The sequence below is a fragment of the Carcharhinus amblyrhynchos genome, chromosome 4 (assembly GCF_965287045.1).
Source record: "Carcharhinus amblyrhynchos chromosome 4, sCarAmb.v2.hapA, whole genome shotgun sequence".
Lineage (NCBI taxonomy): Eukaryota > Metazoa > Chordata > Chondrichthyes > Carcharhiniformes > Carcharhinidae > Carcharhinus > Carcharhinus amblyrhynchos.
The window spans coordinates 54,347,598-54,375,518 of record NC_137327.1 but is presented as its reverse complement, the minus strand read 5'-3'; the positions used below and the strand labels follow the sequence as shown (position 1 = coordinate 54,375,518).

The 27,921-nt window shown below is 44.2% G+C and overlaps 1 protein-coding gene across 6 annotated transcripts in view; it reads right to left on the bottom strand.

The window, feature by feature from the left end:
• Window positions 1–27,921, bottom strand: part of LOC145342028 (uncharacterized) — a 186,529-nt gene that overhangs the window by 2,587 nt on the left and 156,021 nt on the right. For all 6 annotated transcript variants that reach the window (XM_080187172.1, XM_080187176.1, XM_080187175.1 and 3 more), the window contains 4 exons: window positions 20,561–20,644; window positions 17,786–17,904; window positions 10,474–10,620; window positions 4,053–4,239 (listed from right to left, as the gene is read on the bottom strand). In XM_080187172.1, coding sequence (XP_080043298.1) covers window positions 4,053–4,239; window positions 10,474–10,620; window positions 17,786–17,904; window positions 20,561–20,644 — 537 coding nt within the window. The remainder of the gene's footprint in view (window positions 1–4,052; window positions 4,240–10,473; window positions 10,621–17,785; window positions 17,905–20,560; window positions 20,645–27,921) is intronic.

Below are 27,921 nucleotides of genomic sequence, written 5' to 3'. Positions count from 1 at the left end.
TGATGCAGCTCCCTGGATAATGAATGAGATAGAGATTTGAGATGAAGAAGAAAATATGTGCTTTGACAGTAAGATAGATAATATAACCACAAACAAGACTGAATATAGAAGGTTCAGATGAGAAATTAAATAAAACAAATAAGAGAAGCAAAGAAAGAGTGTGAAAAGAGGGTAGCAGCTAACATAAAAGAGAATCCAAAGTCCTTCTATAAGTATATAACTAGTAAAAGGGTGGTAAAATTAGGATTGGAGCCTGTAAGTCACAAAATCTTAGTTCTATACATGAAGGTGGGGTCATGACTGAGGTGTTTAATGAATATTGTTTGCTTAACCAAGCAAGAACATGCTGCCCAGATTATGATGAAAGAAGAGGTAATTCAGACACTTAAACGTTTTGAAATTGTTAAGGAGCGGGAATTGGAAAGGCTGTCATTAACTAAAGTTGAAAAGGCACTAGGACAGGATGAGATGCAATCTAGGATACTGAGGGGAGCAAGAATGGAAATTGTGGAAGCATTGACCATAATTTTCCAATCTGTCTTACACTGTGGGGTGGTTCCAGAGGACTGGAGAAATTCAAATCATCATAGAATCATAGAAACCCTACAGTACAGAAAGAGGCCATTCAGCCCATCGTGTCTGCACCGACCACAATCCCACCCAGGCCCTATCCCCATATCTGTACATATTTACTCACTAATCCCTCTAACCTACGCATCTCAGGACACTAAGGGCAATTTTTTTAGCATGGCCAATCAACCTAACCCACACATCTTTGGACTGTGGGAGAAAACTGGAGCACCTCGAAGAAACCCATGCACACATGAGGAGAGTGTGCAAGCTCCACACAGACAGTGACCCAAGCTAGGAATTGAACTCAGGTCCTTGGAGCTGTGAAGGAGCAGTGCTAACCACTGTGCTATCGTGCCGCCCGCAAATGTTACACTCTTGTTCAAGAAAGAGTGTGAAGTTACGCACATTGACTACAGACCAATCAGTTTAATCTCAGTGGCAGGGAAGCTTCTAGAAACAATAATGTGGGACAAAATTAAAAATCACTTGAGTGATTCTGGGTTAACTAAGGAAAGCCAATGGATTTGTTATGGCAAAATTGTGTTTAATTAACTTGCTGGAAGTTTTTGATAAGGTAACAGAGAGAGTTGATGAGGGTAGTGCTGTGATGGAGTGTATGTCGGTTTCCAAAAGTACTTGATAAAGTACCACACAACAGACTTGAGAGCAAGTTAATAACTCATGGAATAAAAGGAATGGTAGCAATATGGATATATAATTGGCTGAGTGACCGGAAACAGTAGTGGCTAAGGGGTATTTTTCAGACTGGAAGAAGATTTGTAGTGGAGTTTCCCAGGGATCAACATTAGGACCCCTGCTCTTTCTGAAGTATTTTAATGACCTAGATCTTGGTGTACAGGACACAATTTCAAAATTTGTGGATGATACGAAACTTGGGAGCATTGTGAACAGTGAGGAGGATAGTGTAGAAGTTCAAAAGGACGTAGACAAGTCGATAGAATGGGCAGACAAGTGGCAAACAAATTTGATGCAGAAGTGAAGTGATTTAGTTGGCAGGAAGAAGGCAGAGAGACAATATAAAATAAAGGGAACAATTTTAAAGGGGGTGCAGGAGCAGAGTGACCCAGGTGTATTTGGGCATAAATCAAGGAGTACTAAAGCATACATCATCTTGGGCGTTATTAATAGGGGCACAGAATACAAAAGCAAGGAAGATAAATTTATATAGAACACTAGTTTGGCCTCAACTGGAATACTGTGTCCAGTTCTTGGTGCCACCCTTTATGAAAGATGTGAAGGCATTAGAGAAAGTCCAGAAAAGATTCATGAAAATGATTTCAGGAATGAGAAATATCAGTTATGTAAGTAGATTGGACTGCATTCCTTGAAGAATAGGAAGTTGAAAGGAGATTTGTTGTAAGTATACAAATTCCTGAGGGTCTGGAAGAATAGATAATAAAAAGCTTCCCACTGATGGAAGGATCAAAAGAAAGGGGGCGCAGATGGAAAATGATTGATAAAACAAGCAATGGTGACATCAGGAAAAACTTTTTTTGTGGAGTGAAGTTTGGGATCTGGAGTGCACTGCCTGAAAGTGATTTGCAACTGAGGTATTTAAGAGGAAATTTCTGAAAAAGAAGAATGTGCAGGGCTAAGGGTAGATGGCCAGGAACTACAACTAGGCAATTTGCTCCTTTGGAGAGCCATAATGGGCTGAATGGCTGCAACCATTCTGTGATTCTGTGAGTTACCATGTAGCATGTCTTATTCTGTTGAGGGTTTAGTTAAAAAGCCTAGGGCTAATTCCAGAATATATCACTAGCATTAGACCTGAGCATTTCATGAGGCCTACATCACTGGGGAAATGATGGACTCAGTGAGGGTAGTTAATTAAGAGGAAAGTGTAGGATTGGGGGCAGGAGAAGTGCTGGCCACTGGCAGCAGTTTGATAAAACTGAGTAGCCTACCAATTTGCTTCAAAAAACAATTAACGGTCAATGACATTGGAGTGGGACTGGAGTCACTTATAAGCCAGAATGGCTGTGGACAGCAGCTTTGCTTCCCTAAAGGACATCAGTGAAATTATGTTTAAAAAAAAATGAAAACCTAATGGCCACTTACACCGATACTATAATTTTATTTATAGAATTAAAAAATTGGATTCAAATTCTAAATTACCATGGTTTGATTTGAAATAATGTACCCATCCAGGAACACAGACATCCCATTACCCTATCAGGCATTTTGTGATGTTCAGGACGGAGTCCCAGTGCCACATTCCTCAATGCACAGTGACCAGCAGTACTGGCTAAAGTAAAAAAACACTTTTTCCATCTTTGTCTCTGAGGTCTCCAATGCCAAATGCTATTTTTCACCTTGCAATCAATCGTAAAGGCAATGTAGCCCATGCATTTTGTCATTTCCTTAGAGACCCTTGATACTAGGATTCTAACACCCAAGTAATAAAGTTGCTCAATGACAAAAGAATAACAGTAATTCACAGTAATTTGACAGTATGATAGTCTCTGATTTATTAGGAGCCCATTTCAATCTACTGCAGCACACGACTAGCGTTTCATCCCCTCTCCCGGTCAGTTTGTTTGATTTATTCCCATCATCCGAAAGCATAGCATTAGTTTTCACATGTAATTTGACAACACCTCATCGCACCTCCCATTATTCCTCCACTGGTGTTAAATTATTATTTAAATGGAAGATTTTCCTGCCCATTTTTTGGGCGTAGTTTGAAAGAATAGTTGAAAGAATTTCCGGCACTCTGTGCTCCACAGAGTGGAGGGCAGGATCTAATCCTGCTCGAGAGGCCGGCAGCATTGTGCTGAGCAGGTCACTACACAGGTGCCGATCTGTCAGTCGAGAGATCGGCACATGCACACTGGCTCTCATTACTGGCCACACGATTGCTGGCTTCTCCAGCGCTACCCACCCCCAGGCCAACCTCCCATGGCCAGCCCCAACCCCCTCCCCCATAGCACCTGACCACCCCACCATAGCCAGCCCAATTCCCCCCTCCATGGCCAGCTCTGATCATCTTCTTCCCTTCCTTCCCCACAATCCCTAATGCAGAGTGTGCAGTTCCCCCTCCAAACCACCCCACCACCAGTCAGCCTGGCTGGCAGTGTTGACAAGCTTGCAGTGGCCAAGGGGCACACTCCCCTGCCACCAGCCTCCCAGGATGGCATTACTTGAGCAGCACAGTGGGTCAGGAAAATCACACCCTGCATCTTTGAAAAATCATTTGGCCTTTTGCTTTTCCTTTATAATCTCTACTGTGAAATGTTTTATGCCTATTTTATGGCCTATTCCTGCTCCTTATTTGTATGTTTGAAAAGGTCCTAATATAAATTGTTGCTATTGAACTCTAATCAAAATGATCTTCATTGTGGTGTTTACCTGTAACACTGAAAAACTGATTAAGTTCTGCCTAATGCTGTTATTATACAGTAATAATATTTTAAAACATAAAGATTTGATTCATGGATCTCTTCTTATAATCCCACCTGCATTTTGGAAGATTCCATGAGTTTCTGTCTAAGAATTGAGAACGTTCCCTTGATTCCGAGTTTTTCCGTTAATGAGAGTGCCGCCATCAATAATTTGGGGGTCTCTGGTCTCGGTGGGATAATGTGCTGGAATCCTTTTGGACCCGGCTTTACATCTTTATTGTCATCTTTGGTAAGCAGTTTCCTGTAAATATATTACATCAGTTACTGATTTTATCAGTACTGTTTACAAACAGTAGTCAGAAAAACAGCAAGTACAGGGTTAATCACAGTATAGGATCAGTGCTTGGACATCATTCACCAGTAGTACTGCCGAGAGTACTTTTAAAAAATTCTTTCATGGGATGTGAGGGTTGTTGGCAAGGCCTGCATTTATTGCCTATTAATTACCCTTGAAATGGTGGCAGTGGGTCACTTTCTTGGACCGCCTTTGTCCTTGATGGTGTCCAGGACAAAGCATGCTTAAAATATGTGGCCACCCAGTTAACAAAGGGATGAGGGGAATTTTTTTCTCTCAGATGATAGTGGGTCTTTGGTAAAGCCTTCGTCAAAAGGCAGTGGAAGCAAAGTCTTTAAGGCAGAGGCCATTAGATTCTTAATAAAGGAGGGTTGAAAAGTTATCAGCAGTAGGCAGGAATGTGGAGTTGACGTTGCAATCATCTCCTCATTGAATGTCAGAACAGGCCCGAGAGGCCCACTCATTTTCTAATTCATATGTTCATATATATTGAAGTTCCTGAGTGTTTTTTGGAGTGCATTTATTCTGGCAAATGGAAAGTATTCCATCATGCTCCTGACTTGAGTCTTGTAGATGGTGGACAAGCCTAGGGGAGTTAGAAAGTGAATTACTCATTGCAGGGTGCCAAGCCTTTGCTCTGTTCTTATAGTTATAAATTTATATAGCTAATCCAGTTCAGTTTCTGGTCAAAGGTAACCCCTTGAATATTAAGAGGGGATAATTCAGCAATGATAATATCGTTGAATGTCAAGGGGTGATGGTTAGATTTGTTCTTGCTGGAGATGGTCATTGCCTGGCACTTGCGTGGTACAAACGTTACATGCCATTTGACAGGCGAAGCCTGGATATTGTCCAGGTCTTGCTGCATTTGGATATGGACTGCTTTAATATTTCAGGAGTTGTGAATGGTGCTAACATTGCATAATCATCAGCAAATATCCTCTCATCTGATCCTATAATAGAAGGAAAGTCATTGATGAAGTAGCTAAAGATGGTTTGGTCTAGGACACTATGCCGAGGAACTGTTGTAGTGGTGATGTCCTGGAACTGAGATGGTTGACTTTCAATAAGCACAACCACCTTTCTTGGTGCCACCTATGACTCCAATCAACTTGATGTGGCATTCCCAGCCTCTGACCTGATCACGTAGCCTCAGTTGGTATATGCTGGTCCAGTTCAGTTTCTGGTCAATGATAGCTTCCAGGATGTATGTGGGTTGGCAATTCAGCAGTGTGCAATGCCACTGAATATCAAGGGGAGATGGTTAGATTGTCTCTTGTTTGAGATGATCATTGTCTGGCACTTGTGGGTACAAATTTTCACTTTACTAATCAAAGCCTGAATAATATCCAGGTCTTGTTGTTTGCAAGGTGGAACTGCTTCAGAATCTGACATATAACGAATAGTGCTAATCACTCTGCAATCATCAGTAAAGATTCCACTTCTGATCTTATTTTGGGAGAAAGGCCATTGATGAAGCAGCAGAAGATGGTTGGGCTGTCAATACTACCCTGAAGTAGTAACGTCCTGGAACTGGGCTGATTGTTCTCCAAAACTATAACTTCGTGCTAGATATGATTCCAAACATTGGAGAGCTTTCCCTCAATTTCCATTGGCTCCAATTTTGCTAGCGTTTCTTGATTCCACACTCAGTCAAATTCTGCCTTGACGTCAAAGACCAGCCTCTGATCTGATCTTGTAGCCACATTGGCCGGGATTCATAAGAACATAAGAGATAGGAGCAGGAGTAGGCCATCTAGCCCTTCGAGCCTGCCCCGCCATTCAATTCCAAAAAATTCGAAATGCCGAATTTACATAGAAACTGGAATAAATCCTGCTGGGTTTTTTTTTCAGAAGGCTTTCTGAAATGAATCTCCCACATTCTGTGCATCACAGTGTGCCCTTGCATGAATCACAATAAAATTCTGTGAGCAGGGCCTATTCCCACTAGAGATGCTGGCACCATAGCACTGAGCGGGCCACTGTGCGTGCGCCGATCTGTCAGAGCCGAGATCAGCACATATACAGTAGCCCCACACTACCGGCCTCTTGATTGCTGGCCAGCTCGATTGCTGGTCTGCTCAACAACCCTGCATCATTGCCACTTAATCCCCCCAACCCTTGACTGCTGGCCTCCAGGACCTCTCTGTGCCGGCACTGAATCCCCCAACCCCAACCCCTGGCATGCCTCGATCTCCCCGTCTCGTTTCTCGCCCCCCCCCCCCAACAGTTCCAATCACCCGATCTACCCCCTCCACTGGCAGCCCTGATCTCCCTTCCCCCCCCCAACCCCCCGTGCAACCCTGATGCTCCGCCCCACAACCCCAACCAATCCACAGGCTGACCCATCCACCCTGATGGCCAGCCCCAATTGCTGTCCATCCTTCCTCTGTCATTGATCCCAAGTGCAGAGTGGCAGCATGACTTCCCATCCCCACCAATCTCCTCCCAGTAGGTCATGCCCCCTCTGTCCCCACCCACTTGGTCTTCAGTGAGAATGGTGATTTAAAAACCTCTACCTACCAATAGTGCAAATTAAAAGTGCAAAGAACATCTTAAACTATGTACAGTAGCTCAAATGTTGTTATTCGGTCCAGTGGGCAGTGCTAAGGTGTGCCCTGGGCATTGCTACTTTCCCCATTGGGCAGTGCCAGGGGGCTAGGCTGGCAATGCCCAGGGAGCACCCTCCTTATCCCTGACCCTCCATGACCTCCCATTACTCCAGCAGGGTTGGGCTGCCGGGGGGAGCTGTTGTAAACCCCAGTGGAATGAACCACTCCTGGTGGAGACGGAGCGGCTAGTAGGCCTGGACTTCAGTTGCGGGCTTGCTAATAAACAAAGAACAAAGAACAGCACAGCACAGGAAACAGGCTCTTCAACCCTACATGCCTACACTGCCCATTTTAACACTCAGTGAGTGTCTTATTCAAGTCATTTGTCGCTCATCGACATTTTTGTCTACCTCTAGTGGACAATAAAGTGGGTGGAAATTTAGGGAATTATATGTACGCCAGATTAAGAAAGATCCAATTCAGGGACAATTTATTGACACCAATCAGCCTAAAAAGCACGTTTTTGGGATGTGGGAGGAAACCGGAGCACCCGGAGAAAACCCACGCACGCACAGGGAGAATGTGCAAACTCCCACAGATGTTGATCCAAGCCGGAGATCCAAACCAGGTCCCTGTAACTATACAGCAGACAGTGGTAGTCACTGAGCTGACGTGTTGCCCGTCAATTGGTCCAGATAAGAGGATTAAATATTCAAATCAGCTCCACACCAATTTCCAGCTGTGGCGGCCAGCCGGGAGCCTGCTAAATGGCCTTTGCTTACATTTCCCGGCCTGCTGCACTGCTACAGCCGTGCAGTGGGCTGGAAGAATCGCCGCCCCCATTATTTATATGGCTGATTCAGTTTCATTTCTGCTCAATGGTAACCCACAGGATATTGATAATGGGGAATTCAGCAATTGCAATAGTATTGAATGTCAAGGGGAGTTGGAGTACATCTCAGCTGCATTTTTCATTTCCCAAAATCTTTTGCTGCCACAATTCCCATCATTTATGGCAAGAATATTTGTGTCAATAGAAGTTCAGCAACCCCCAACATAATTTTTCAAAACCTGTCACATCCCCTCTTGAGTTCAAGCTCTTTTGTCTATGTTTTATCAAGGCTATAATGAAGTCAAGAACTGAGTGGCCATGGCAGAATCTGAATTGCACTTAACAATAAGTGCTGTTTGGTAATATTGTTGATGACACCTTCCATCACTTTGTTGATGACCAACAGTAGATTGATGGGACGGTAATTGGCTGGGTTGGATTTATTCTGCTTTTTGTGGACACATCTGGGCAATTTTCTATAATATATATAACATTATATATATGTTGAATAGATGCCAACGTTATAGCGTTATACCAGGAGTGACAACCACACAGTCCTTGTGGAGACAAAGTCCTGTTTTCAGACTGAAGTCTAGCAGGTCAAAAGTGAACATCCTAGAGGCACAATGAGCCATCAGCAGCAGCAAAATTGTATTCAACCACAATCTGTAACCTCATGGCCCAACACATCCCCCACATCCTTAACTGAGTTAAGGATGTGGCTTGTTCTGGAGCCAATCTTAAGCAATCCTTTTGGAATTTTGTCAAGGCCCATAGCCTTTGCAGCATCAAGTGCCTTCAGCTCTTATTTGATATCACATGGATAGAATTGAATTATCTTAAGATTGATGTCTGTGATGCTGGACACTTCAGGAGACCCAGATGGATCATCCACTCAAACTTCTGGAAAAAAATGATTACAATTTAGTCTTGTTCTTTGCACTGATTTGCTGGGCTCCCCCATCATTGAGGATGATAAATTGTTTAATTGTCTACCACCATTCACAATTGAATGTGGCAGGACTGCAGAGTTTAGATTTGATCTATTAGTTGCAGGATCGCTTAGCCAAATCTACTGCATGCTACTTTCGCTGTTTGGTATGCAAGTAGTCCTGAGCTTTATCTTCACTAAATTGCCACCTCATTTTCAGTTGTGCCTAGCTCTGTTCCTGGTATGCTGTCCTGCTTTCCGCTTTGAACTAGGATTGATGATAATGGTAGAGTGGGGGATATGTTGGGCCATGAGGTTACAGGTTGTGGTTAAATACAATTTTGCTGCTGCTGATGGCTCATTGTGCCTCTAGGATGTTCACTTTTGACCTGCTGGACTTCAGTGTGAAGACAGGACTTTGTCTCCATAAGGACTGTGTGGTTGTCACACCGGGCAATCTTTTCATGGTAAAAAGTCTGACAACACCAGGTTTTAGTCCAACCGATTTATTTGATAGTAAACTCACTAGCTTTCAAGGGGTTTCCCTCTTCTTCAGGTGAATGGAGAGTTCTGGCCTCAGACAGAGCATATACAGCACAGACAGTTTACAGATTACTGATTCTTTCTAATCAGTAATTTTAATCAGTAATCTGTAAACTGTCTGTGCTGTATATGCTCTGTCTGAGGCCAGAATTCTCCATTCACCTGAAGAAGAGGGAAACCCTTCGAAAGCTAGTGAGTTTACTATCAAATAAATCGGTTGGTCTTAAACCTGGTGTTGTCAGACTTTTTACTGTGTTTACCCCAGTCCAACGCCGGCATATCCACATCAATCTTTTCATGGACAGATGCATCACTGAAAGAAAAGGGCCAGTACTGTTGGTGATACGGACAGCATTCACCAATAGCACCACCCAATAAGAGCAGTGTTTAAACCAGCATTCACTTGTACTTTCATCCAATGGCAGTATTAGGGAAAGTTTTTCTATTATTGTGCTATTTTATCGTCCCGTGGGTGGGGATTGAACGTTTGATGAAGATCTGCCAAACAGGTCTCCTTCCATTTCTTTCCCTATAGCAATCTTCTCATATAGTTTGTTGGAAACAGGACATTGGGAGTCAAAAAGGGGCAAGTGTAACCAAACAATGTGTTAAAGTCAGATTATCATCTGTCACAAATTGCATAGTCATTGCTATGGCAATACTGGCTGTTAGCAATATCTGCAGGAACGATTTCTACATATTAATAATGCTCTACCCTTGCAATTTATTCAATGAACACAGTGTAACTGATGTACTCAATCATCAACAAGATATGATGGGAATTCCAAAGCCAGAGATACTACCTTTTGGGTGTTAGGGTGGGGTGGGGTGGGGTGGGGTGGGGTGGGGTGGGGTGGGGTGGGGGTGGGGGGAGAATAGGGATTAACATGAAGTGTGGACTGGTGAGAGAGATCTTCTAACCCACCGCTATAATCCAAATTGTGCAGCAGCTTCCACTTTCTCTCCTTGATGGAGCCTCACCACAAGAGGAGTCCAGCAGGAATATTCAAATTATACTGATGCTTGAAAATTTGCTGGCGGCAGGCAGTTGGAATTCCTTTTTCACATTTACCGTGACAAAGCTTCCAGAAAGGAAAGTCTAGATTATTGCAGTCAAACCACAGTCCATAAACAATATCGCCAGCCAACTTCATTTTCTGTAGTTTGTTAACATATAACAGCTAGCATCACAGGGTTTGGATTGGAAACCTTGCACCTGGAGAACCATCAAATTCCCTTTTTTTTAAAAGAACAATTCATACAGAAACAGTCATTTTTCTCCCTTTAATAAAACTAGGAATGATTAAAACCATCACACTGACTTAGCTTTCTTTCGTAGCAGTTTCTGAGAGTCTGGATAGTGGATTAAAATGTCACTCAGGTCTTTCTTATCGAGAATGAAGAGGTTCGCAAATCCATGGGCAACAACGTTTGCAGTCCGTCGATTCCCACCTCCCACTGACAGCAAACTGTTAAATTAATACAGATGAGAAGAGCAGCACAAATGAGATTGGAGAGCTCAGCTAAAAGGATATTCCCTGTTGAAGTAAATAACAGTGTCTGGAATTTTCGCAGGAGATTTTCCTGATAAACTGCCATACTATCAGAGGCTGAATAGTTCTAACAAATTATGCCACCGTCTCTGGGAGGACGGATAGATTTTCACGAAGTTACAATACAAAAATCTCCATGGAAATTATTTTTTCCTCCCAATAAATATTTGACATATCGTCAGTACGATGAAACTAAGACAAAATGAGAAGTGCACTGAAAGGAATATTGGGGGATGGGGGGAATCACCAATGTCGTCAGATGACGGTGGGAATCCCAATATCCCACTGAATGGGAGATTGGCCAAAAATTGGGATTCCTGCCAGGCATGAGGGCTGGATTAACCCAACCCAGAATGGGCAGCAGTCTGATTATTATGCAAACCTACTTCTTTGTAGACTTCTTATTTCCTTTGAAGAAACCCTGTCTGTTAATCAGATTTAGAATTTTTGTAAATATTGTGGTTAGGAACATGGGGGTACTTGAGATGCATTCAAGGGGCCACACGGTGAAGCCTTCCATTATTTGCTGGAGCAGAGAGAGAGAGCTAAGATTTTACCTGTTAAAAACCTGTTTAAAATAAGTTTAAAGCACTTTACTCTTTGTAGAACTGTTTAAAGCATTTATTTATTGTATTTACTGCTTTAAGAATTCTGAAGGAGTGGTTAAAAGGCATTTGTGAACCAGCCTGCTTTAAATCAGCGCCAGATTTAAAAGGAGGCCTGGTGTAGACAGCGGGCAGCGTCTGAGCGGGCAGCGGAGTGAGTGGGAAGCAGAGTGAGTTAATAGGGCTTAATATCAAAAAGGGCTGGAAGGAAAAAGGCCAGGTGAGTTCGTTTGAAAAAACAAGGAAAAAAAATTTTTTCAAACTACAGCAGGAAACAAGGAAAAAAATTTTTTCCCCATAAAAAATTACAGTGAATAATGGAGGGGCATGTGATGTGTGGTTTCTGTATGATGTGGGAACTGGTGGACCCCAGGGTCCTTCCCAGTGACCATGTCTGTAGTAAGTGCAGGTTGCTGGAGGAGCTCCAGCTCAAAGTGGATGAGCTGGCCTCTGAGCTACAGACACTGAGGCTCATCAGGGGGAGAGAGGGTGCCATTGTCAATGGGGTGCAAGTGACATCCACCCCCCCTAGACTGGCTAAATCTAAGGGTCAGGGACAAAAGGGGGCTGCTGGGAGGAGGAAGGGGGGTGAGGAGCGGAGGCCTCAGCCTCTTAATCTGCATAACAGTTTTGAGGTTCTTGCTTCCAGTCTGGAAGAGGACGAGGCAGGTGAGGTTGGTGAGCAAACTGCACACGGTACAGTGATGCAGCAGGACATAGGCAAAGAGAAGGGGAAAAGGAACGTAGTAGTGATTGGGGATAGTGGGGTGAAGGGTATTGACACTGTCCTTTGTCACAATGACAAAGTGCACAGAAGGGTGTGTTGTCTGCCTGGTGCTCGGGTACAGGATGTCGCAGCTGGGCTGCAGAGGAATCTGGAGTGGGAGGGTGAGAATCCGGTCGTTGTGGTACATGTGGGTGCCGGCGACGTAGGCAAAGTGCGGACTGAGGATCTGGGGAGGGAGTATGAGAAGCTGAGAATGGAATTAAAAAGTAGAACCGACAAGGTGGTCGTCTCTGGGCTACTGCCTGAACTGAGTGCAGACGGGTGTAGGGTTGACAGGATAAAGGAAGTGAATGGGTGGCTCAGGGATTGGTGTGGGAGGAATGGGTTCGAATTTATGGGGCATTGGCACCAGTATTGGGGTAGGTGGGACTTGTTCGGGCGGGATGGGGTTGGTCTGAACCGTGCTGGGACCAGAGTGTTGGCGAATCGAGTAAAGAGGACTGTAGACAGGGCTTTAAACTAATTAGGGCGGGGGAGGGTGCGAGGGTAGGTGACGCTACGAGGTCTAAAGTTAAGGATAGGGTACAGGTAAGGGAAGAGGCCGAGGATGTCCCAATTGGTGGCGTTACGGCAAATAGGGTCCAGGTGAAGGCTGGGATGAAAGCGCTTTATCTGAATGCACGAAGCATTCGGAATAAAGTGGATGAGCTGGTGGCGCAGATCGACACAAATGGATACGATCTGGTGGCCATTACAGAGACGTGGCTGCAAGGTGACAGGGACTGGGAGATGAATGTACAGGGCTATCAAGTGTTTAGGAAGGATAGGCAGGAGGAAAGAGGGGGTGGCGTAGCTCTGCTGATTAAGGATAGTATCAAGGTGGTAGCAAGGGATGATAACGGAGCCAAAGAGCAGAAAGTGGAATCGTTGTGGGTGGAGATTAGGAACAGCAAAGGGAGGAAGACGCTGGTGGGTGTCATCTATAGGCCCCCAAATAATGATCTGGAGGTGGGGCGGGCTGTTAACGCGCAAATAAGTGCGGCGTGCAGGAATGGGACGGCAGTAGTTATGGGAGATTTCAATCTACATATTGATTGGTCGACCCATGTTGGACGAGGTGGGTTCGAGGAGGAGTTCTTGGAATGCTGCCGGGATAATTTCCTTGAACAGTGTGTGTTGGAGCCGACGAGGGAGCGAGCTATCTTGGATCTGGTGCTATGTAATGAGGTGGGTAGAATTAGGGACCTTGCGGTGAAGGATCCTCTTGGAGAGAATGATCATTGCATGGTGGAGTTTCTGTTGCAGATGGAGGAGGAGAAAGTGGGTTCCCGGACACGCGTCCTTTGTTTGAATAGAGGGGAGTATGGTAGGATGAGAGAAGAATTGGCGAATGTGGACTGGGGGAGTGCGTTGGAAGGTAGGTCTGCTGAGGAGCAGTGGAGGATCTTTAAGGAGATCTTTCTTGGTGCTCAGCAGAAATTTATTCCGATGGTCAAAAAGGACAGTAGGAGGAGAGGTAATAAGCCGTGAATAACGAAGGAGGTGAAGGAAAGTGTTAAATTAAAAGCGGAGGAATTTAGAGTAGCTAAGAGCAGTGGGCGAGAAGAGGATTGGGAAAGGTTTAAATGTCAACAAAGATTGACAAAGAAGTTGATAAAGGAGGGTAGGAGAAGCTATGAAGCTGGGCTAGCACTTAATATAAAAAAGGATAGCAAGAGTTTTTATAAATATATAAAAAGGAAGAGGCTGGCTAGGGTGAACGTTGGTCCTTTAGAGGATGAGAAAGGGGAGCTAGTGGTAGGGGATGGGGATATGGCTAAGGTCTTGAATAACTTTTTTGTTTCTGTCTTCACAGAGGAGGACGTGAATAATTTGCCGGGTGTTAGCGATGGAAAGGTGGTAGGACTGGAGGGTCTTAATGACATTACTGTTACTAGAGAGGTGGTGCTCGACAGACTGGAGGGGCTGATTGTGGACAAGTCCCCAGGACCGGATGGAATGCATCCGAGGGTTCTGAAAGAAATGGCGGAGGTTATAGTGGATGCCTTGGTGGTTATTTTCCAGACGTCGCTGGATTCCGGGGAAGTGCCGGAAGATTGGAAAACGGCTAATGTTACGCCGTTGTTTAAGAAGGGTGCCAGGCAAAAGGCGGGGAATTATAGGCCGGTTAGTTTAACGTCTGTGGTAGGTAAAATGTTAGAATCCGTCATTAAGGAGGAAATTGCGAGGCATCTTGAAGGGAATTGCTTGATAGGGCAGACGCAACACGGTTTCATTAAAGGGAAGTCGTGTCTGACAAATTCACTGGAGTTCTATGAGGATGTGTCTAGGGCAGTGGATAGAAGAGAGCCGGTGGATGTGGTCTTTCTGGATTTTCAGAAGGCGTTTGACAAGGTACCTCACAAGAGGTTATTGCAGAAGGTCAGGGGACATGGAGTTGGGGGTAGGGTGTTAGCGTGGATAGAGGATTGGTTGTCAAATAGGAGGCAGAGAGTGGGGGTCAATGGGTGCTATTCAGATTGGCGGTTGGTGACTAGTGGGGTGCCCCAGGGGTCGGTGCTGGGGCTTCAGCTATTTACCATTTATATAGATGATCTGGAGGAGGGAACCGAGTGCAGGGTGTCGAAATTTGCTGATGACACCAAGATTGGGGGAAAGGCAAATTGTGCGGAGGGTGTGGAGAGTCTGCAGAAGGATCTGGATAGGCTGGGCGAATGGGCCAGGAAATGGCAAATGGAATTTAATGTTGGCAAGTGTGAGGTGGTCCACTTTGGTAGGAAGAATGGTAGGAAGGACTTACTTACGTGGCGAAAAACTGCAGCAGGCGACGGTGCAGAGGGACCTCGGGGTCCTTGTGCATGAGTCGCAAAAACCCAGCTTGCAGGTGCAGCAGGTGGGCAGGAAGGCGAGTGGGATGCTGGCCTTCATAGCGAGGGGGATTGAATATAAAAGTAGGGAGGTCTTGCTGCAGCTGTATAGGGCATTGGTGAGGCCGCAGCTGGAGTACTGTGTGCAGTTTTGGGCGCCGCACCTGCGCAAGGATATTTTGGCCCTGGAGGGAGTGCAGAGGAGGTTTACTAGGCTGATACCGGAGTTGAGGGGATTGAGCTATGAGGAGAGGCTGAATAAACTAGGCTTGTACTCGTTAGAGTTTAGAAGAATGAGGGGAGATCTCATTGAGACGTATATGATGATGAATGGGATGGATAGGATAGAGGTGGAGAGACTCTTCCCGCTCAAAGAAGACAGTAGGACTAGGGGGCACAGCCTCAAGATAAAGGGGAGGCGGTTTAGAACGGAGTTGAGGAGGAACTTCTTCACTCAAAGGGTGGTGAATCTCTGGAATTCTCTGCCCGTTGAAGTGGTGGAGGCTGCCTCGCTAAATATTTTTAAGAAGCGGGTTGATGGGTTCTTGATAAGAGAGGGGATTAAGGGTTATGGGGAGAGGGCGGGAAAGTGGAACTGAGCCACGACAGATCAGCCATGATCTTATTGAATGGCGGGGCAGGCTCGAAGGGCTAGATGGCCTACTCCTGCTCCTATTTCTTATGTTCTTATGTTCTTAAGTGTGAAGGGAAAGGTAGATAAACACAGCTGACTGGAGGTGGCTGAGTAGAAATCCATTGAGATGTCAATCCAATACTATTTCAAAGCACTACACTATGAAATTGAAAGAGATCAAACATTTTCAATAGAATAGAGAGGGTTTCAAAGGTTTCAACTTTCTAAGAAGGCTCAAAGACATCAAATAAAAGCTGTGTGAATACATTGGGGCTGAGTGAACAGCTGTGGAAAAGAACCCCACTCCCCTCCCTCAATAAAATTGGCATCTCCCTTCTGCCAGAGGACTTCAAAAGGGGTCTGCTCACATCTGCAGTTTCTGACAGAGAGAAAGGAAAGTCCATGCTGCAGAATAGAATGTTGCTGTGATTAAAAAGCCTGCCAGCTGTCGAAGGGGCATGGAGATTAAAGTGACCAGGCCACTTTAAATTTTCACAGCTTTCAGGGAAGATGTTGATCACAAAGCTGGCTGAAGTCTTCAGATCTGCCAGGACTAGAAAGGACAGTCCAGCCATGAGAACTTCATCCTGAGGCAGAGTGGCAAGGGCTGCCCCTTGTTCCCAACCCAAGCCCACTCAATCCCTAGGACATTGGAGGGATCCTCTTTTTGCAGCCTGGCAGTGGCAGAGAGACAAATGGCAATAGAATATATACTTCCTTGACTGTCCCTCGCTGGGGCCCAAGGTGCCAGGTTAGGGTGCCAGTGACAGGATGACAGGGAGCAATGCACCATGGACCCTGCCAAGGTGCATGGCTTATGGGTGGCCTGAGGGGGGAGAGCACTTAGTGGGGATCTGAAAGGGGATCGGGTCAAAGGGCTGTCGGGTTGGATCACCTTCTTGCCTCATGGTATGAGGAGGGCAGGATGACATATTATTGGAGTGGTGGGTTGAGGGAGGATGCCCCTCTTTGCTGAGGGGTTGATGGACCCCTCAGGGTCCAGCATACCTGATCCATGCTTGTCATTATTAGCACCAAAGACTGCCCAGTGCACTTCCCACTGGAGAGATGGGTGAATGGCGGGGTAGGTGCATGGGCCATCAAGTCCACTAATTGTATTACAATTAGCGGGTTTACATAATAATTGAGTTGCCATCTGTTTTGGATGAGAACCTGATTGGGACTGGCAGGGTGATTCAAGTGAATCCAGATTGCCGTCATGCCTGTGGGAATTCTAATTTTTAGCCAATGCTGCAGTCAGTGGGGCATTGGGGTTCCCATCAGCTGTCTGATGAGGTCAGTGAATCCCCCCCTACATTTGATTCCCTCATCCAAAATGTTGATATATAGAGGGTGATTTTCCCACAAAGAAACTAAATGCCCAATGGGCAAGAAAATGGGAGATTTTCCCACATGTTTTTTGGGCGTACTTAGTGGAACAATTTATAGCACCCAGTGCTTTACAGAGTGCACTGGGGGATTCACACCAGTATTCTCACCTTCCACTGAAAATGACCTATTTAATCCTACTCTGTTTCCTGTCTGCTAACCAATTCTCATTCCATTCCAATATAACGCTCCCAAACCCATACATTTTAACTTTGCATACTAACATCTTAAGTTGGATTTTATAAAAAGCTTTCTGAAATTCCAAAAACACCATATTCACTTGTCTCTCTGATCTATTCTACTAGTTACATCTTCAAATACTCCAGCAGATTTTTCAAACATGATTTCCCTTTCATAAGTACAGGCTAATTTTTCTAATCTTGTTGATACTTTCAAAGTATCCTAGTGTCACATCCTTTATAATAGACTCTAACATTTTCCCTGCTACTGATGTTAGGTTACCCAGTCTGTAATTTCGTTTTCTCACTTCCTCCTTTTTTAAATAGTGGGTTAGCAATTGCCATTCTCCAATCTGCTGGTACTGTCCCAGAACATACAGAATTTTGGAAGATGACAGCCATTGCATCCTCTATTTCCATGGCCACCTCCTTTAGTACTCTGGTATATAGTAACTAGCCAACTCTTGATGTCTAAGGCACAAAGAGTGAATACTTGAGATTAGAATGATGCCTGACTTGTTGCATCCTGAAAAAGAAGTTTGCTAAATGCTTTCTCTTCAAAGTCACTAATAACTCAATTTAATCACATTTTTTACATGGATTTTTATAATAAGTTTGACTGAAAAGAAATGTTGATTCTGAACTGGAGCAGTCTGAGAAAAGTAATTAACAGAACTTACCTGATCTCACCAAACACTGAGCCTGCTCGTAGAGTCACAAATACAGTCTTTCCATCAGGACCACCAACAACCTGGACCTCTCCAGCTTTAATGATGTACATTTCTCTCCCAATCTCTCCCTAAAACAATAAAAAATTGACATTTGTTCAGCAGTCAGACTAAAAACATGACATCAAGAACTCCAGATAATTGTCCAAGAATATGATGTATTTTAATTGTGTAGGTACATATAGATTACAGTAAATATATACATTATACACATATACTACAATATATACATATATATAATGTACATATATTGGGCCACACCATGCTCATTTACTATTTACCCCCAATTTTGATCTGGTTAGATATCAATTGATGGTAAAATCAGGTGGGATGTAAATAATACTGGCTGTGGTATATATTGGGGCAGTAAGAAGTCTCACAACACCAACTTAAAGTCCAACAGGTTTATTTGGTAGCACTAGCTTTCAGAGTGTCGCGCCTTCTTCAGGTGAGTGAGGAGTTGTGTTCATGAACAGGGCATATACAGACACAAATTCAGTTTACAAGATAATGGTTGGAATGCGAGGATAGAGCTGCGTTATGAGAAAACTCAGGGTTAATTAAAATCACCAGTTTCTTTGTAAACTAGTTAAACTAATTAATGTAGCTGATTATCCTCTGAATCTTTTGTCTCAGCATCAGCTTGCGATTGACTTGTCAGTTCTATCTCAAGTTGGTAGTATGTTCTCTGCTGAATCTAAATGTTGTTGTTCAAGCCCATTCCAGAGATTTGAGCAGATAATATGGGCTAACATTCTACTTCAGTACTGAGAGAGTATTGTACCAACAGAGGTGCTGTCTTTTGGATGATACATTAATTCATCTGTTGTCTAAGGTGGCCATAAAACATACTTGACTCTATTTAAGAGCAGCAGGGAACTTCTCCCCAGTGTGCTGCCACTACTTATACACCAACCATGCAACCAATCATCCTGAATATTCTAGGACTGCTCTGTAATTTGGTATTATGTCCAGCGTTCCCGTTAAGGCCTTTCCAGGACACAATTTGACCTTTTGTCTGCACGTGCATTATGGTATGTTGGCAATCTGTGAGGGAGATTGTCCAACAGGTGTTTGAGCTGGCAGTATCAAAGGTGTTGTAGTAGTATTATGCCCAGTATAAGGATAATCTGGCTGGCCCTTCACCCTCCCCTGACCCTGCTCACAAGGTAGTGTTGCCTGCCTGGCAACCGACTCGCCCATCCTAACGGGTTCACCTCAGCTCCACAAAATTGCCAGCACCCCCGACCAAGAGTCACTAACCTTTTCAATCTCTCCCTCACTCACAGGTTCACCAACCTTTTCACATTCCCCCACCCACGAGTTCAAGAGCCCCTTTAACCACCCCCCCATCCTCCCAATCAGCACTGCCCATCCATTGCCCCCTGACAATTTCACCATTCCTCTTAGCCCTCTCCATTTTGACAGTTTCACCAGCCCTTTCAGCATCCCCACTGGAAGGTTCACCAGCACCATCCCCACCCTCACATGTTAAAAGAACACATTTGTGTGCCATTACCTCTAAGGTTTAGTTTAAAGTATTATTTGGACAAATTTGATTGTATAATACAGGAAATGGAATGTAAGAATTAAAATAACTGAAATATAGAAATATTTGCTGAATAAAGCACTTTAAAGAGCAAGAATCCTATGGTGCTAATCAAAAGAAAAAAATTAACCACCGAAATGGAAATAAAATTTTAAATTCAGCTGATCAGTAAACAATTGGGCATTTGCAGAGTCCTGGGTGGAGGTACCTGTACAGAGTTTGTGCAGGACTCAAGGTGGAGTTACCTGTTCCTGCAGCAGGTCTATCTTCAGCCAGTTGGTTAGGAATCTGCATCCTTCAATGTCCACTCAATGTCCTTTCAAGTATATTCACAACCATGTCTCCAGGTCAAAAGCTCACCCATCCAATATTGAAACATAAATTAATACCTACCTTTCACAGAATTATTCAGATCTGATTAATATATCTAAATAAGAACCAAATTGCTGTTCTTTCAAAGAAATGTAAACATCGCCGTTCATATTGGGCCATACCAGTTTTTGGATTTGCTGCTTATCCAAAAGGATGTGCATCTGCTCTCCATCTAATTAATCAAAGTATCTATCTTTGTTAGGAGGGGACAATGTTCTTACAGGAGGAACACAAAGATCCATTTCTGTTGTTTGCTTTTAAAGATGGATGGCCTACTCCTGCTCCTATTTCTTATGTTCTTATAAAATCAGTTTAGAAGAAAACTGAAGGAAATAAAGGTGAAGAAATGAAAATCTAGACAATTAAGCTGACATTGGTATGTAACAGAGTGTCCTTGGTATTAATGGAGAAGTCAGCAGATAATGACACTCCAGTGCCATACAGAGGGTATGCTGCAGGTCAGAGGGGTTTGTGTTTCATGTGAGATGCTAAGTGAGATCCTGCCTGGTGGATGTGAAAGATTCAAAGGCACTCTTCAAACAGCAGCTAATTTTCTTTGGTTTTCTGACCAATACTTGCCCCTCAAATTTCATCAATCAAAATATATTATTTGACAATATTGTCATTGTTCTTAGTGGGTGCTTGCTGTGCACACATTGGCTGCTGTGTTTCCTACATCCCAACAGAGATTACATTTCAAAAGTGCTACATTGACTGTAAAATGCTTTGGGACATCAAGAGGCCACGAAACATATATAAATGTAATGCTTTCTTTTAACAGACCCATTTAAGGATTTTACAGTTACCTTCTTACACACAAAGTCTCCAGGCAGGTATACTACCGACTTGAGTCGATTCAACATGTCGAATATCATCTGTCTATCACAGCCCTGTGGAAAAATGAAGCAAATTGAATAAGGATTGAATTTCCAATTCCTGGACTGCCAGTTTTCTTATCTGCTATTTCACTGGGTAGAAAGAGGGTTAACTTAGGACTGGGGACAAGTAGTGTTGTATCCATGCGACATTAAGCTAAGATTCATTATCCATCATGAATGCTCCACCCAAAAAAGTCCTAGGCCCATCGATGCTTCATCCTGAACTTGTTTTCTTGCCATTGTGTTTGTCAATGGTGGTTTGTCATTGCCTTCACTGTCGGGGCAAACAGTATGAAGAGGCTGGTTGCAAGGTCTCCCTCAGCTGGAATGGGAATCAAATTTGCAATGTCAACACTATTCTGAACCACACACAAACCATCTAACCAACTGAACTAAACCAGCTCGAAGCCAAGATTGTGGGAATATCTTGTAGATATATTCATAATTATAAAGGGTTTTCATAGAGGAAATAAAGAAAATTGTTCCTTCTATTAGTAGATTGATAATCAAAAGATGAGGTTTAAGACATTTAGCAACAGACCTGGGGTGGGGGCAGAGATGAGGATCATTTTATTCAGTGAATTGCAATGATCTGGAACACATTTACTGAATGGGTGGTCAAAATAGATTCAGTAGCAATTTTCAAAAGGGATTTGGATATGCACTTGAAAAGGAAAATTTGCAAAATGCAATCCCAATTAAGCTTAAAGAGGCAACTCACAGATGTGAATTGGAGATATATATCTCTGTCACATAAATTCTGATTCTATTTCATCATTGGCTGAATTTTGAGAACACTGAGCATGCAGATTTTCAAGATTGAGTTCACTGCAAACAACTGCACTACAACTGAATCTCCACCATCTACACCCCCAACTAGTACACTGGAGCATAGGAATGAGGAGCAGGTGTAGGCAATTCAGCCCTTCGAGCCTGGTCTGCCATTCAATCAGATCATGTTTCCCCATAAGGGGAAATATTTGGTTGACGTTTATCAATCCATTTTAATATTTGATATGCCTTGATCAGATCCCCTCTCATTTAAATTCCAGCAAGTAGAAGTCCAAAATGTTTAATCTCTCCTCATACATCAACCCATTCATCCCCCAAACCAATCTGCTGAACCTCTCCTGAACTGCCTCCAATACCACCACATCCTTGGACATAACAATCCAGATGTGGTCTCAACAACACCCTATAGAATTGCAACAATACTTCTCTACTTTTATACTCCAGTCCTTTTGCAATAAATGCTAACATTCCATTTGCCTTTTTTATTACATATTGTATCTGCACACCAATCTTCTGCAATTCATGAACAGAGACACATAGATCTCTCTTCCCAGACTCATTTTGAATCTGCTGCCCCACCTCATCCCTCAGTAAACAAATCTGTTCCAGCACCAGTACAAAGTAGTCAGTCTTGAAGGCGTCCTCAGCAGCTCTGAAACCCAGAGAGCATAGGTCAAAAGTATCTCAGCAGTTAGGGCAGGGATCTGAGCAACTTGTCTCCACCTCTGTTGGAGCCACACAGGATGTACCATATGTAAGCAGTAGGAAGCCTAAGAGGAAGTTGCTGTAGAGCTAGGCACCTGGAGTTCTGACAAAACATTAAGTTAAGTTTCCATTTTTAAAAATGGCTTATACAATTTATTGATTACTCTTTCGGAGAGTCAGTGCAGTCATATTGGGCTGAATGGCCTCTTTCTGCATGGAAGGGATTCTATGATTCCATGATTCTATTCGCATCAATTCTGCATTTGTCTATCATTTGCAATTCAAGCTCCAGCTCACATTATGATTTATTTCATGGTGCATGTCAACATACGACAGGAGCCATTGAACAGATGTGCAATACAAGAATGATTGAAGGATTGTTTCATGCGGAGGGAAAGATGGTCCTGATAGTTGGAACAGATCTCAGGATTGCATTTGTTATGCAGGACAAAAGCAGGAGAATTCTAACCCTGCCAATTATTGCCCAATCGGTATACTCTGGATCATCAGTGAAGTAATAAAAGGGGTATTAACAGGCTATCAAGCAGCACCTGGTCAGCAATAATGTGCTTAGTGACACCCAGTTTGGGTTTCGCCAGAGTCACTCTGCTCCTGACCTCATTACAGCCTTGGTTCAAATGTGGACAAAACAGTTGAATTCCAGAGGTGAGGTGAGAGTGACAGCCCTTGACTCCAAGGCTGCATTCGACCGAGTGTGGCACCAAGGAGCTGTAGTGAAACTGGAATCAATGGGTATCAGGAGGCAAACTCTCCACTGGTTGGAGTCATACCTGACACATTGGAAGATGGTTGTGGTTGTGGAAGGTCAGTCATTTCAACTCCAGGACATCTCTGCAGGAATCCCTCAGCCAACAATCTTCAGCTGCTTCGTCAATGACCTTCTCTTCGTTATAAGGTCAAAAATGGGAATGTTCACCGATGATTGCACAATGTTCAGCACATTTGCAACTCCTCAGATAATGAAACAGTCCATGTTCAAATACAACAAGTTCTGGATAATATCCAGGTTTGGGCCAACAAGTGGCAAATAACATTTGTGCCACACAAATGCAAGGCAACGACCATCACCAATAAGAGAAAGTCTAACCATCACCCCTTGATATTCAATGGTGTTACCATCACTGAATCCCCTGCCATCAACATCCTTAGGGTTACCATTGACCAGAAACTCAACTGGACTCAGTACATAAACACAGTGGCTACAAGAACAGGTCAGAGGCTAGGAACACTGTGGCGAATAAATCACCTCCTGACTTACCAAAGTCTGTCCACCATCTACAAGGCACATGTCAGGAGTGTGGTGGAATACTCCCCACTTGTCTGGATGGGCACAACTCCAAAAACACTCAAGAAGCTTGACACCATCCACGACAAAGTAGTCCACTTGACTGGCACCATATCCACAAACATTCACTCCCTCCATTACTGATGCTCAGTAGCAGTACTGTATACTTTGTACCAGATGCACTGCAGAAATTTGCCAAAGATCCCTTAGACAGCACCTTCCAAACTCATGACCACTTCCATCTAGAAGGACAAGGATACACGGGAACACCACCACCTGCAAGTTCCCCTCCAAGCCATTCACCATCCTGACTTGGGAATATATATCGCCATTCCTTCATAATCGCTGGGTCAAAATCCTGGATTTCCCTCCCAAAGGCATTGTTGGTCATGGACGGCAGTATTTCAAGAAGGCAGGTCACTACCACCTTCTCAAGGGCAACTACGGATGAGCAATAAATACTGGCCAGCCACCAACACCCATGTCCCACGAATGAAAAGAAAATATTGCAATATTAGGCCAATTAGGGCAACAATGTAAATGGTTGGTTTGGCAATGGGTGTCCTAATCTTATTCTCCTTCTCATCTTGCTCCATGTTCTTATCATCCAAAGATGAGCGATGTTAGTTCTCCTCTACCTGAAATGTTTCCTCTGCACTATGTTGTGCAGGACATACTTCACCACTAATATTCTGAACACTTCTGCATACGAGTACTGAAGGACATCTCCAGGCCCATCCCAGCACTTCAATGGTTTTCTCTGTGACAAATCCAGTAGCTATGCGGTTTTGTTGTAGCCTTCCTGTACTTCATTGGTAAAATTCCATACAGTTTCATAAGTCAAGTTTGAGGAAAGCTTTCCTAGTTTCCCAAGAAACGGCTCTTGTTGCCTAGGATGTAAAGATTTGGATTGTTGTATTGTTGAAGTATGAATGCGTTACAACAACTTCCAGGGAATCTGACACAGACGTGCATAAACCTCTTCTATTGGTTGTAGACTAGCTGCATGTTGATGGAAGAATATTCGTCACCATTTATAAAAAGAGCTCCTAGTTGCTGTGGTGATGCTTTGGCTGCCATATGTATGGAGCTGATGACACCCTGTACCTGGAGGAATCCAGTCAGAGAGGCAAATCCCAGTATCAATTTATTCTGGTTATTATCACCAATAATGATTCACTTTTACAGACTTCATTAGAGACACAAAAGTATTTATCAATAAGAAGAATTGTACAGCAGCCAGCTGTCACACAGCTGCCCCTAGGTCCCTAAGTGACTCCAGCCTAAGAGAGGACTCCACTCCCTCAGATGTTTACCCATTCTGATATCCAAGCTTGGTATTCTTTGCTGTGTTGCTCTTAAAGGGACAATCACCACCTCATCAAAGGGAAAATTTACATAATTATTGTTTCTGGGAAACTATGTATCTTTGATGTATGTGTATTTATGTTCAGTCAACAGGCAGATTCTGGATGTGTTTCCAGGACTGGCCTGGTAGGTCCTAGCAGTCTGCAGATGTTTGTTGCCACCTGCCATAACAGCCTCAGCTAGCAGAAGCACTGCTCTTTGAAGGAAGCAAGCTGAGCCTCTGTCTGTGAACCATGGGTATGGCGCCCTGCAATTCTAGCTTCTCTCCAGCATCCCTCCCTCCTGCACTGCTCCCTCCTGCACCCCTCCCTCTTGCACACTTCCATCCTTCATCCTTCCCACACACCTTCCTCTTGCACCTCTCCCTCCAACACCCCCTTCCCTTCATCCCTCCCTCCCGTAGCCTTTCTCCTGTAACCTCCCTGCTGCACACATGTTGCTCACATCACATTACCTCATCACATCTGTGAATGGTAATGGTCTCCCTCTCCTAATGTGCTTTTAAAGACATCTGAGATGCCTCCCATTCAGATATTGTTAATTTGAAATCCTCCAAGATGGAAAAAACATTGTACACACACACACACACACACACACACACACACACACACACACACACACACACACACACACACACACTGCCAAAATATCTGTCTCAAGGAACTGGGACAGTTCTGGTCTAGATTTAAGTCCCCTAGTCAGTTTGGGAAGTGAGAGTGTTTTCCACTGTGGAGCCCAGCAGGAAACTGTACTAAATCATATGATCCTGTGTTCATTAATTATGCAGTCGGGCATTTCCTGATATTGTTCACAGAGCGACAGGAAGTTGCACATTCTGTCGTCATACCTGGACACCATATTTAGAAGGCATGTACTGCCTTACCATTGATCAGGATGTAGAGCAGTGGCACCCAGATTTAACAATACTTTCCTAGAAATATGGCTGACTATAGTGGAGAAAGAGAGAGACATCCTCTACCTGGGGAATGGAAGGAGAAGGACTGCCTGACTCACCAACCCTGCATGGGAAGCATTTTCCAGGGTGCTGAGTGCCAATTGGAGTCACCAGAGGATAGTTCTGCGGTGCAGGAGAAGGATGAAAGATCTCTCTGCACCACCAGGTTATGCAAACTCTCTACTTCCTATACTCACCTCACTGAATGGGAACTGGGACATGGGCTTCAGTGATAAGGTCACCACACCGTACTCCCCCTGCATAGAATTACAGAGTGATGCCTCCTAGCCCCACTGCAGTCCATATGTTCTACAGATAGAGAGGCGATTGAGGGTCTTTGACCCTGCCACAAAGAGAATTCAGATTCTGTTGGCATAGTGAGTAGCAGCATTCACTGCTGATGCCATGCCTCTGTCAGCCTTATCCACCTATGAGCTCACTGTTCTGGAGGATGCTGCCGAAGAACACTCGTGGACTTGGTGCAATGCATCTTTCACCGGGCAATCAGTAGCCAGTGGGCTGCTGGTGAAAACTGATAGCATATAAACACCACCTGCATCCTAATTGCTTTCAATTGCTTCTCTCCAAGTTTACGTACAACAAGTGCAAGAGAGGAAGGACAGGAGGACTTAGCTGAACTCTAGCACCTCACACCATTTGAAGAGTGGATTGCTAATCTGACAGAGGTTAGGGCTGTTCATATGCAGATGGCCAGGTCAGTGTCCGGCTTACTGTGAGAAACAATGCTTACTGTCTTTGCACAGAAATCTAAAGGTCATGCTCGGTGCCATGTTGAAGGCAGTCCATGCAGTCAGTCACTCTCTTCTCTTTCAATTACAACTGGCAGCAAGAAGAGGGTGAGGCTTGACCCTGAAATTGACCCAGCATTAACTTCAGCACCCATAGGAGTGAGAATGAGAAGGGCAACAAAGACATTACATCTGCACAGTCATCACTGCAATCACTTATATTGTCCACAAGCTCAGGGACACATACCTCAATGGATATTAGATTTCCAGATCTAGTACAGGCAAGGTCTCATATTCTGGTGGTCACTGCATGGACACATGTTCACAGCAGAAGGAGATAGGAACTGCACTCAGAGGACTGCTGAGGAAGAGGCTCCTGTTAAATCCATGTCTGATGATGAGCCTCTGGGAGCGTTTCGAGATGATATGCTGGAGATGCAGCGAGAGGCACTAGAACATCAGGTAGAGGTTCAACAGAGGTGAACATAAGGTGGAGGAGTTCATCCTCTTGCTCTCTGATACAGTGGCACCGACATGTGTATCGATTGATGTCTCCATGGGGAGGGTGGCGAATGCCGTGGGGTATTTGATTGAGCAGAATGCCTAGTTTCTGCAAGAGATGAATGTAGATGTGCACTACATCACAGTAGCCATGAACAAGCTTCTGCAGTGGCTATGCAAGAGTCAGGCAGGGACCCTCAGGCACCCTAAGGGAGGAAAAGCATCAAGCAGATATCCCTGGTCCCTTCACTCAGGACTCTTTGAAGATGCCTGGCCTTTCTGAATCCCTCGGGACCAACCCTTCCTTAGCTCCCATTCCATTTTCCCATTGTAAGATCCCATCTTTCCCCTCACCTTTTTAGTCTCTAAAATAGACACACCTGCTTTGTGCCTCTCCTCCCCATGTTCTTCTCCACCCCGCCCACCACTCCCACCACCTCTGCCACCTCCATAGAGGCCTTCTTGGCATACTATTACTTTCTGCAGCCATAGACCTGTTGCTGGGTTCTCCATTTGGTCAAGGCTCCACTTGTCCACTTGCTACATGAGCTCCACCTGTCGCTCCTGGCTGTGACTCCAAGCTCCACTTCGTGCTTCAATAAGTCCAGGCTTATGAATGCCATGTTAATCTGGACATTTCTGGACCAGTGTGAAATCTCCCTGATGGGACAGTCGATTGGACGGGGTGGATCTCTGGTTAGTATTCATTTGAATCCCAACTATTCCAGCCACTAACAGGAATAGCAACCTGCCATTACCAGGTATGATGGTCAGGACTGCATGCCCCATCATAATTTCCTGCTGCTGGAAAATGATTTTCCAGTTCCTGACATATTGTCTGTTCCCCCCCATCACTAGTGGGAGGGAGCAATTCCGCCTACTAAATGAACTGAGTGAGTTTTTATTCAGATGT